At 35.1% G+C, this 12,828-nt stretch overlaps 1 protein-coding gene across 4 annotated transcripts in view; it reads left to right on the forward strand.

Moving 5' to 3' along the window:
- Positions 1-12,828, forward strand: part of BABAM2 (BRISC and BRCA1 A complex member 2) — a 362,799-nt gene that overhangs the window by 111,241 nt on the left and 238,730 nt on the right. For all 4 annotated transcript variants that reach the window (XM_011370731.2, XM_023536945.1, XM_011370732.1 and 1 more), the window contains one exon: positions 10,344-10,418. In XM_011370731.2, coding sequence (XP_011369033.1) covers positions 10,344-10,418 — 75 coding nt within the window. The remainder of the gene's footprint in view (positions 1-10,343; positions 10,419-12,828) is intronic.

Genomic DNA, 12,828 nt, shown 5'->3' on the forward strand with positions numbered 1-12,828 from the left:
AATTTTATTGTTACAAAAATTAAATTTACTATCTTAACTATTTCTAAGTCTACAGTTTAGTAGTATTAAGTATATTCACATTGTTGTGCAATAGATCTCTAGAACTTTTTCATCTTGCAAAACTGAACTTCCTTAGCAATTAAATATTTATTTCCCTTCCCTTCAACCCTTAGCAGCTACTTTTCTATTTTCTGTTTCTATGGTTTTGACTCCTTTAGATACCGCACAGAAATGGAATCGTGCAGCATTTGTCTTTTTGTGACATTATGCTAAGCTTATTAACTTAAGCTTATTAAGCTTATTTCATTTAGCATAACATCTTCGAGGTACAGCACGTGTCAGGATTTCTTTCTTTTTTAAGGCTGCATAGTATTCCATTATGTGTATATACCCCATTTTGTTTATCCATTGATGGATATTAAGTTATTTCTACTTTTGACTGTTATGAATAATGCTGCTATAAACATTCATGTGCAAGTCTTTGTAACATTCCTTTTTAAAATTCTGACTCATCCACTCCCACCTTTATCTTACTCTACATTTTTTTTGCATCTCTTTTTAACGTACCATATAATGAATGTATTAATTATATGTTGCTACATATAAGATAATTATTCCAGAACTTAGTGGCTTAAAACAACATTTATTATCATATTTTTTTGGTCAGGAATCTGTGTAGACTCTTCGTTTTAGGGCCTGTCACAGGCCGAACTTAAGGTATTAGTCAGGACTGCAGTCTTCTCAAAACTCAACTGGAGATGGATCCATTCTGAGATTATTCATGTGGTTGTTGATACCATTTAATTCCTTATGGGTGTCAAACTGAGGGTCTCAGTGCAGTGCTGACTGTTTGCTAGAGGCTGCCCTCAGTCCCTTGCTTCTTCTCAAGGCCTGTCTACAGGGCTGCTCATAAGATGGCAACTGGCTTCAGTAGAGCAGGCAAACAGGAGAGAGTGAGAGCGTGTGAGCAAGACTGAAGTCATTCTTTCTAAACTAATCTCAGAGTGCCATCTCATCACTTTTGCTATATTCTATTTAAGTTCAGTCTATACACACAGGAGGAATTGCTAAGAATGTGAATACCAGGGATTGTTGAGAGCCACTTAGAAGCAGCCTACCACACTTACTTATTATGTTTAATGTTTGTCTCTCACCACTGGAATGTAAAATTCCATGAAGGTGGGGATCTTTGTTCTGTTCACCAGTATATGTCATAAATACCTGAAACAGTGCCTGCCACATTGTTTACATTTCATATACATTTGTTAAATGAATAATTAGTAATAAACTCTAGTTAAGCACAGAATAGGTCTAGGTTCTCTTCTCTTTGTTAATTCTTTTAGGTTTCACTTAATCTTCCTTCAGTTAAATATGCCTGCCTCCTCTTATTTCTTCAGCTTTTTCTTTAAAGGACATAGTTTCCAAGGTCTCATACTGATTAATGCCTTTGAATCAGTAGGACTAAAATTCATTCTTGTTATAAATCACCTTATTTATTCAGTTCAAGATTTTTTTCGTAAATTTATTTTGAAAAATTTTATTGTTACAAAAATTAAATTTACTATCTTAACTATTTCTAAGTCTACAGTTTAGTAGTATTAAGTATATTCACATTGTTGTGCAATAGATCTCTAGAACTTTTTCATCTTGCAAAACTGAACTTCCTTAGCAATTAAATATTTATTTCCCTTCCCTTCAACCCTTAGCAGCTACTTTTCTATTTTCTGTTTCTATGGTTTTGACTCCTTTAGATACCGCACAGAAATGGAATCGTGCAGCATTTGTCTTTTTGTGACATTATGCTAAGCTTATTAACTTAAGCTTATTAAGCTTATTTCATTTAGCATAACATCTTCGAGGTATAGCACGTGTCAGGATTTCTTTCTTTTTTAAGGCTGCATAGTATTCCATTATGTGTATATACCCCATTTTGTTTATCCAGTCATTGGTCAGTGGACATTTGGGTTGCTTCCACCTCTTGGCTGTTGTGAATAATGCTGTACTGTACATGGGTCTGCTGATATCTTTTAAGATTCTGCTTTGATGTCTTTTCAGTATATCCCCAAAAGTGGGATTGCTGAATCATATTGCTAATTCTGATTTTAAATTTTTGAGGAATCTCCTTAACATTTTCCATGATGGCCGCACCATTTTACTTTTCTACCAACAGTGCAGTTCAAGGTTTCAAACTATTGATTATTTTGAACTTTAATCTGTTCACATGGACAGTAAAGAAAACTTTCTTGAACTTAATTTACCCTCTAGTCCCAGCGTTTCCTTTATTAAATAGTCAGCTTAGCTGTCCTCTCAAGGATGGGTGTTAGATAAATTTGGCATTAGCTTCATCTTGGTGAACCTGCATTATCTTTAGTGTTCACGTTAGTTTGAATTGGAATTATGTTAACCTGAAACTAAGTCCTAACTCGATTACTTCCAAAGCATCCAAGCATCCTGTAAATATCCTTGCCAAATCATCACGTTGTAATATTTTATCTAGTCAAAGTAGACTTTAAGCTTCATGAGGATGGAGACTGTATTGTGCTGTTCTTAAGATTGCCATTACCCAGCCTGGTACATGGCACAGTAGGTGCTCAGTAAAAGTTTACCGAATGCATGAATGAGTGAATGCATGAATTATGAGCATCTCATTATATACACCTTAAAATTTTCAAATCTCTTTATTTTTTTTGAGTGGGTAATATATTCAGATTGTTCAGAAATCAAATTCTGTTAAAAGGTATATAGTGAAATGTTTTCCTCCCATCATTGTCCTGTGTCCACCCAAATTGTGCTGCCTTCTTTTCTTCTCACACCCCATGTAAGCACTGATATAGCTTTTTTCTAGTGTATCTTTTCAGAGTTTCTTTATGCACATTTAAGCAAATACAGATACATACGTATTTCTTCCCTTTTTATGCAGAAGGTTACATACTTTTGCACCTTGCTTTTGACTTATTATATAGCTCAGAGACTTTTCCCATATAAGCACATAGAGAACGCGAGTTCCTCATTCTTTAAAAAAATGATTGTGTTATTACATTGTATAATTGAACTGTATAATTTATAATCTGAACTCTATTGTCATTTTATATCTTTTGCTGTTATAAATAATATTGTGCATGTCATTTTGCATGGATTAAATTATGTCTACAAGATAAATAGCTGGAAGTGCAATTGCTGGATCAAAGAGTACCTGTGTTTATAATTTTATCATCCAAGTGCCCTCCATAAAGTTTATATGAATTTATTAACCCAGCAGCAATATGTGAGAGTGATTATTTCTCCATAGTATTGTCAACAGTGTATTAACACATTTAGAGATTCCTGTCAGGTTCTACTTTGCATAAAGGCCAGGTAGCTCCTGTAGAATTAGTCCTTCCACAAATAACAACTATAAGCACTAGACAAAATATAAAGCCAGGTGCCTGAAGGCACTGGAGAGTGATCAAAAGCAAGCAGATACTAGATGGGGGTTGATACTTAGAAGGGAAAGTGGAGTTAATGGGACAAATTCAAAACATCTAATATGCATGAAAGCGAAGTCCTCGAAGAAGAGGAGAAGATAAAAAGAGAGAGCAGAAAGTTTTGATGAAATACTGTCCAGATATTTCCAAATATGGCGAAAGACATATATTTACAGATTTAAATCTCAACAGACCCCAGCCAAGACAAATGTATGGAAAAAACAAGGCACATTATAGTCAAAGTACTGAAATCCAAACATAAAAAGAAAATCTTTAGTGGCCACCAATAAAGGACACTTTATATATAGTGAGCAATTATTTGAGTTACCACTGATTTTTCATCAAAAACAATGGAGGTGATCATTCATAAGTAGGATATAAAACAGGAAGCAGCATATTAATGAACAAAACAAACAAACAGACAAATAGAAAAACTCATTGATACAGACAACAGTATGGTGGTTACCAGAGGGGAAGGGAGGTGGGGTGAGGTCGAAGAGCATAAAGGGAGTTAAATATATATATAGTGGCAGAAGGAGACTAAACTTTGGGTGCTGAGTACACAACACAATAGAGATGATATATTATAATATTGTACACTTGAAACTTATATAATCTTATTCACTAATGTCACCCCAATAAATTTAATTAAAAATTAATTAACTAAAAAAATGGAGGTAAGAACACAGTGCAGTGATATCTTTAAAGTGCTATTAGATTCCTGCCAATATGTTTGGTGAATAATGATATTCAGATTAGTTTTAATTTGTATTTTTTTATGAGTGAAGTTAAGCACTTTTGCATATGTTTAAGAGTCATTTGTATTTTTTTTTCTATATGTTTTTTACCTGTTTTTCTCTTGGATTTTTAATCTCTTTTCATTAAGGGCATTAGCTCTTTGTGATAGAATTACAAATATATTTTCCTAACTTTGTCAGTTGTCTTTTGACTTTGCTGTTGGTGGTGTTTTGCCATCCAGAAATTTTATGCTCAGGTAGTCAAGTGTATCTGTCTTTTTCTTTATGGCTTCTGAATTTGGAGTCATATTAGAAAGGTATTCTCTGCTGCTGTGAAAAATTCATCAATATTTTCTTCTTTATGGTTTCAGTTTTTACACTGAAATTCTTAATCCACTTAGACTTTATTGTCATACATATTGTGAAATATGGATCTTTTCTGTATCCCTAGATGGCTACCCAATTATCCCACACCATCAATCGTACACTCAGTGTTTTTGGGTTTATTTCTGTACTTAACTTTCTGTGCCATTGGTCTGTCTGTTGATTTAACACCAGTACCACCTTGCTGTAATTATTGTGTCATTATATTATGCTTTACTAGCCCTCTCTCATTACTTTTCTTCTTCAGAGTTTTCCTGGACGATGCTAATTATTTATTTTTTTCACGTGTTTTTTTGACTTGGCTTTTTCAAGATTCCCTCAAAGAAATGAGCCTCAAAGCCTAGACAGGTCAGGTCTTCATGAAATAAGCTCTCACTGTACCCTACCCTTTCTCTGATGGTTTTTTTTTTCACAGATTGTAATTTGTAGGAGTATTATTTTGATTAATATCTGACTCACTCACTAGACCATAATCTTCAGGAGGGCAGGGATCATATCTGTTACTCATCATATTTGTAGCGCCTAGTATATGGCCTGACACCTTAGGCTCTTAATCCAGAGGAATGAATGAATAAATACATCTGCACCTTAGGTTGAGCTTTGACTCTTTATTACTCTTTCAATTACTGTTGGCAGGTTTCTGGACTGTTCTAAGCCTTAGTTTTCTTGTTTCTAAAATAGGTATAAAATGAATTAGTCTACCAAACAAGGTTTTGGGGATAATTAAATAGTATATCTTAGAAACCCTTTTTGTAAAGGAAGAGATGTTCTAATTAGACTGGCTTTGGCTTTCCTTTTCAGAATGTAGATAGATACTTATGCATTGCCAAGGAACAATCTCCAGACTTAGGATATTTGTAGGCAGAGTCACTGAAGAATCACCCTTACCATGCTGTCACCCAGCTAAAGTTATAGTCACTCTTGAGTATTTCTTAGCTTTTAGCTATCTAAGTGGTAAGAGCAGTCAGTTTTAAATAACAGCTTGGTCGTTGACAGGGAACAATCTCTAAGAAAGAAAGTAAAATTTCCCTTTACAGAGCAACCTGGGTTTTGAACCCATTCTGCATAAGATGCCTACCTGTCACTTTAAAAAGGAGGAGAGAACTATGACACAACTGTTGTTACCAGAAGAAAGGCTTAGACCTAATAAATTGCCCAAACTTAGTCTCGTTAGTTTAAGTTACTTGCCAATGTACTATAACTCGAAAAAAGGAAGGATGCACGTATTTATCGCTAATGCTGGGGAAATTGCCATTAAGGCAGTTGGCAGAATGGCTGACATTTTAACAGTCATAGGTCAGATAATTTTCTACGTTTATCCAAGAAAAGATTCGACCAAGGATTGACAAAAAAATCAAATTATTCTGTTCACTTGGCTGCATCTAAATGTCTCATTTTCAGCTTACAGGAAAGATCGCTATGGAAGCAATCTTTGACGTTACAACAGAGTGACCGTAAATTGCTTGAATAACTGTTAGAACTTCAAATATAGAAACACAAGAAAAGTCATTGTTTGAGGTAGAACTCGGAAAGGATTTTTCACTTATGTTTTGCTCTTCATGTCATGTTTATAGCTCAAATTTTACATTAAGATATGTTTTAATTCACCATTTACTCAGTTTCACAGAGGAAGGTTAGTTTGCAGGTCACCAGGAAAATCAGGGCAGGACTGAAAGCTGAATTATTGAGTCTTAGTTTCCAATATTCCAATGCTATTAGAAACAAGTGCTAAGTTTTCTTTAGTCTCTCAATGGCAATATTAAGAGTGTATAGTAGGCTCGAAAGTTGGAGATTATAAAGTACTTTTTGTGGTTTCTCGTAGACAAATTCTTTTCACAGTCTTAAGTTTCAGTTATTATGAATTTAGTTGTGTAAATCAGTCTGTTGCCAATAAACCTAAATTTATACTAGTTCTAGGGTCAAGATTTCGAGAAGGGATAAAGTAGGGATCATTTGAGCATTTTTAAAAGAATGTTTGTCTAAAATAGCTGGTAGAATAAAAATGTATTGTACAAACTAAAAAAGGGCAAAAGAGCTAAAATGCAGTGCGTGGACTAAAATAACTAGCAGTTCAAATAAGTCCAAGTGCTAAATATGCAATTATCTTTCTGATTACCTTATATGTACAAGAGTTCTTTTAATTGTTTTGAATCTCACATTTTATTTCTTTTGTTGTTTCAAAAAATACATAAGAGCCATTGAGTGTAAGAAACTAAAAGTTTTGAGTTTGCCACTTTAACATGCAGATTGACATTTTAGATTAGTAAGTAGAAATGGCTATTTGATAGATGGTTGGCCTCTAAAAATTGAAAATGAAGAGGAAATGAATTGAGTTTGACTTGTTATTGTCTTCCCAATCAACCTCTTCTAATCCCTTGGTACTTTTAAAAAACCTGTCTCAACATCCCCCCCAGAAATGACTTAACAAGTGTTCTACCTAGAAGTAGTAGCCACTTTAATGTTCTCTACTTTTATGAATGATTGTTGCACATCCTACAGGGGTTTATAAATTGCTTAGACTATGGAGAAAAGAGGTTTTGGGTAACCTGAGATCAGTATTAGTGTTTGTTTGCTCCAGTAACACTAACCTCCTTGCTCTTTCTTGAATATCCAGGCATACTCTTACATCAATCCCTTTTACACTTGCTGTTCTCTTTGCCTGGGATGTTTTTCCCCCACATTTCACGCGTTTTGCTTTGTCACCTCTTTTACATCTCTGCTAAATTGTTACCTTGTCATATTATGCTATAAAGCAGCTAATTCCCTGCCAATTGAGAGTTTTGAGCTAAGGAGGATCATAATCTGACTAATGTGTTTAAAGGATCCCTTTGCCTTTAATGGTGATGAGAATAAATTGCAAGGCCTGAAGCAGTTAGGGGTGACTGCAGTTATCAAAGGTAGAGATAATAGTGGCTCAGATCAGATGGTATGGTTATGGAGGTGGTAAGAAGTGGTTGAACTAAGGGTATAAATTGAAGGTAGAATCAGCAGGATTTGCTACCATTTTGAATGTGGGATGAGAGAGAAAGATAGGAGTCAAGGATGATTCTGAGGTTTTTGGCCTGAGAGACTAAAAGAATGGTCTTGCCATTTACTGAAATGGATAAATATGGGAGGAAGAGCAAGTTTGATTTTAGTCATGGTAGTTGGATAAATGAAACTTGAAATAATAGGAGATCTGGGATGGGGTTATGATATTTGGGAATCGTTGGCATATAAATGGCATTTAAAGTCATTAGCCTAGATGAGATGACCTGGGAGTGTAGATAAAGGAAAAAAGTCTTGGGGTGAAGCCCTGGCGTATTCCATTTTTCAGAGTTTGGGGAGATCAGAGGGTCAGTGAAGTAGAGATGAACCAAGAGAGAGTAGGATCTTGAAAACCAAGTGAATTATGTTGCAGGAAAGGAGAGATCAGCTATGTCAAGGTACTGCTGATAGAATCAGTAATAAGGTGAGGACTGAGCAATGACACTGCATTTGGCAATGGAGAGGTCATTGATGAGATGTTTTGGTAGCGTGATAGGGAAGAAAGGCTGCCTGGAGAGGGTTCAAGAGAGAATAATAAAAGAGGAAATACAGACTTCAAATATAGACTAATTCTTCGTAGGAGATTATTTTGTAAAGTAGAACAGAAATAAGATGTGACCCAAAGTCAAGAAAGACTTTTTTACATGATGTGTGCATGCTAATAGGATCGAGTGGATAAAGAGGAAAAATTGATTATATAGGAGGAAGGGAATGGAGACAGTTGTTGGGAACATGTGTTCTTTGATGAGTGTTCCATCCTCTATAGCACTGTACGTAGCACTAAAAGAAGACTCTTCTTTTCTTCCCACACCCACCACCAAACTCCCACTGGACTAGGTGTCTGTCTTATTAGCTCCCATTTAACTCTGTACTTTATATGTTGCGCCCATACTTACTCCTTTTAAACTATAACCTCTGGTACTTAAAAACAGACTCTCTTAGGTCCAAAGAATCACACTCAACCGGTTATGTTGGTTCTAGAGTTCTCTGGAGCTTAACATAACACCAGAACCACAGCTTTTTAGTAATCTTGAATGATAAGAGAAGGTAAGAATTTTATTAGGATCTGTCAAAGACCTTCTCCTCCCACCTACCATGATGAGCTGTCTGTAGCTCTGTGAGTGGTGCTTAACTCTCAGGTGTTGGGTTTTGAGTAGCCAGCACAAGTTTGTGTTTCATACAAAGTACAGCTGCTCAGCTCTAAGGATCAATCTTGTTTCTCACTGTTGGCATTCCTGGTGGCACAGTGGCTGCTGTGACTCGATCTGGCTTGCCTCAGCTTTGGTTCTGTTCGTTCTGTTCTCTCCTTTCTGCCTTTTCTGTTATAGGGTTAGGCTTGTGGTGGTGAAGAAGTGTTCTGTCCCTTGCCAGAGGTTGATATAAGTTAAAAGATGTTGAAAGCAGTAAAACAAACAGCAAACAACTATGCAGATGATAGTTATCGTTATCTCTTGAGCTCAAGGTTTATATTTCTGTTTGCATTTTCAAGGTTTTAGGTCAGAGTTTTAAAATTAGGGCCAGGACCTTGAAGCCAGTTGCTCAAGTGTTTGTGGAAAGGAATGGTGTGTGCTGTGGAATCATCTGTGAGGGGTGTGTATATGTGCTGGTGGGTGTTCATCCAGCCATCCATAAAAAATCTGTAAATGCTTACTATGCTTAAAGATATGTTTTGGGGAATTTGAGGTACTCGTTTTTTTAAGGGGGGAGGGAATGGAGATGTTGGGAGCTCTGTAGTAGTCACAATATGAAAAGAATAGAGAGCCACTCTTTAGAGTAGTTCTAGGTTATCCTTGGAGTTCTTAGTTCAAACAGCATGTCATCGTGAAACCCAATATGTCAAAACCCCAAGATAAGCTGCAGCCTTGTCATGAGAGAGCCTGGGAGACCCAGGGCCCCACCAGCTCAGCACCCATCTATGTTGCTTTCACAGTTTCCTTGGGATCCCTAGGTGTCTGCATAGCCCAACTGGAAAACCCCTCCCCTAGATTATGATGAAATTTTTTAAAAAATGTGATTCCTTAGCCTTTCTCATCATAAAAATTGAAAACCTTTTTCTTTTACATGAATTTTCTCTTTTAAAAAATAGAAGGTATTATTTATAGCTTAGTTAAATGTTTTAAATCACCAAACCTCTGTGTCTCTTTTTTATGAAGACTGGTTCATAGAATTACTGAAAAAGATTAGTTCATGATAATGATGTTAACAGATTATGGTGTTAATGATGTTAACAGGAGATTAAATCTTTAGGGTACCCACTGATGTACTGCTTTATATGGGTAGAAGTTTGACCTTTGTGTATACTTCTAGACACACTATGAAGGCTGGTGATATATGTCATGAGCCTGTGGGTTATAAATATTAGTGAGTGGTCTGAGTGCTTTAAAAAATACAAATGAGTTGAAGGGGCAGGTATATCTCTATTTGGCTTAAAAAAAAATCATTCAGGTATTCTTTTTATACTTTTTAAAACCAAAAAGATAGTACTACTGTACTATAATTTTATTGCACATTCAAAATGCAGATTTTAAAAATTCTAATTGTGGTTTTTAGTAACTAATAATTTAATGCTTCTTTTTGATCCTCTCCTACTTTCCAACCTTCTTTATTTCATGTTGCTTTCCCAATCTGAAGATGCCTGCATTTTGAACAGGTTGAACTTGTGACCTTGGCTATAATTGTCACTTCACAGTCTATTTTTGATTTTAATCTTATTATACTTTTCTTTCTACAGACTGGTGAATTTTCAGCTCGTTTCCTTTTGAAGTTGCCGGTGGATTTCAGTAATATTCCCACATATCTTCTCAAGGTAAAATATATAATTATCAATATGAGAATATAAATGAGCCTTTTAAGTAATTATTTAACTCTGACTATTTGTGTGATTGGTTTGTCAGCATTTTGTTCAGATGATGAATTTTATTAAAATATTAATTGCATGAAGATCCATTGTGTTCCTTTGTTACCTGAAAGCTAAAATAGTAGCCCTAATGGTTAATTTGAAATGAATTTTTTTAATAAGATAAAATTAGTGTAAGTAAATTAAACTTTGGAAAAAACTACCTATAGATAGTAGTCTTATTGGGATGAAAGACTCTCATAGAAATTATCTAATATGTATTTTGTCTTTAGGTCAGATTGTGTGTTAACTATGCTATGCTGAAGGACATTTTATTTTCTTTCTTTATGATAGTAGTTGATCTCAGGCACCTTCAAAATTGGGCTGTCTTGGAGAGACCCAGAATCAAGTTAGGCCAATGTATATAGCATTCTTTAAAATGAGATGCAGGCACGGCATGGCGTGAGCAGCTGTTTTGGGGAGGGGTCTGCAGATGTTTTGCAGAGAAGGGGTGGAATGCAACTGACTAGGCTATAGTTAGTGTGAAAGAAACTAAATGGTCCAGGGAGCCAATTCTGAACAGGAAGCCTTAAGACAAAGGCCTAGGTTCGTCACAGATGAGAATTTTGGTTGTGACTGCTCTCAGCTCCATATTTCAACCTGCGGTTATATAGCTTTAGTCTAATGTAAGAAAAATTTCTGCCTTCCTAATTGATGTTGTTCAAAGAGTTAACAGTGTTTATGACAGTCTAGAGAGAAGACAGAATTCTGTACAAGTTTTCTTGCATGTTGTAGTCGTCAATAAATAATATTAGATATTAATCTTGATAATGTTTGGAAGCATGGTCTGGTGGAATATAAACGGAAGACCATAGAAAAGATTAGGGATCTTTTTTTTTTTTTTTTATACATTCCACTCCAGGGAGGGGAATTATTTTTTTCCCGTAAGTAAAACCTTGGATTTTTCTGTCTCATTAAACTTCTATTTTAGTTTCTAGTTGACTAGTTTCACATTCTGTATCCAGGGGTTGTGAAGTCCAAGTGAGAATGGAAGTCAGTAATTTATATTAGTTTTTCTTTACTCCTGTTGTGGAAAATATACTGCTAGCTCTGCAGTTACCAAGCATAATTAATTTAGTTTCAGCAGTTACTATGCTCTGTTAGAACAGAAAACAGTTTCCTTGGAAATTCTTAGGTCACATACTCATCGACCTTCATATATTCCAGGTAAAACTCATTTTAAATCAGATTCAATACTATATGAGAGAAAAAATTTACACAAGTACATTATTTATAGAATCGCTTTACTGTATAATTTACAGTTACAGTGTCTTTGATATTGTTGGGCCTTATCACTTTGATTGGTTGTCCCATTTATTTGTACTTGATGTTACCTCTGCTCTTATTCTTGAGGGTCAAAGGAAAAAAAATGCTTCTTGGATAATAATCTACTGAATTTTTTTCTCTTCAAAACCAAAATTTTCTGTTTCCTATTCTAAGAGTTCTAACTTTGTATTATTATGTCCTTACTTTCTTTGCCAAATAGCAGAAAGGTGGAACCTATTTGGCAAAATTGGAAAGCTTCCCACCTCTCCCTGCAAAAAGTACTAGGAAATTATTTTTCTCCTGTAGATGAAATACCTACATTGCAGCACTAATGTCTTTCTGGTTCTTTTAGCTCATGCAAAGAGAGTGAAACAACAACAAAGACAAAAGCAACCTCTTGTATAACACAAAACAATAGCATAAAAATGCCTACCTGCATACTAGAAGTAATCCAGAATAACTGTTGAGGGTTTTAAGACCTAAGTTTCTGAACTTGTTGAATCATAACCTTGGAACATTTGGCTATACTCTTAAAACAAAGTTTGCATTAGGAACTGCCTTTTATATTATTTACATTTGAATGCTTCTAAAATAATCAGCAGGCTTATGCCTGATAGTCTAAGTTCCAAAATAAACACCTCAAATTCCTAGGGTTAAGGTACACTTCACCAGCATCAATGTAGTTTCACCTCACTGTCTCAAAGAAATGAAAGGTAAAATAGAACTTCTACATATTGAGATAGCATGAAGTTTGACTGTACACCCTACTGATTTGCTACAGTGAAATTTCATTACACTGTGAAGCCATCATCCAGTCATACATTTATATGCCCAAGTGTACCTATTTTATCCACTAAGAATTTTTTTGATGTTAGAATGCAAAGCCATTAAATATTCAGTGATCATGATTTTGCCTAATATTATACTCTAAGCATATATGCCTCTTACCTGGGATAGAGTGAATTTATTTGGAAATTAAGTCTCAACTTCAGTGTCTGAATTTTATTTTTGGCCGAGGTAAGTCAAAGAGTTAAATAAATCATTTATGTAAAAA

This window comes from Pteropus vampyrus, unplaced genomic scaffold, assembly GCF_000151845.1.
Source record: "Pteropus vampyrus isolate Shadow unplaced genomic scaffold, Pvam_2.0 Scaffold173, whole genome shotgun sequence".
NCBI lineage: Eukaryota > Metazoa > Chordata > Mammalia > Chiroptera > Pteropodidae > Pteropus > Pteropus vampyrus.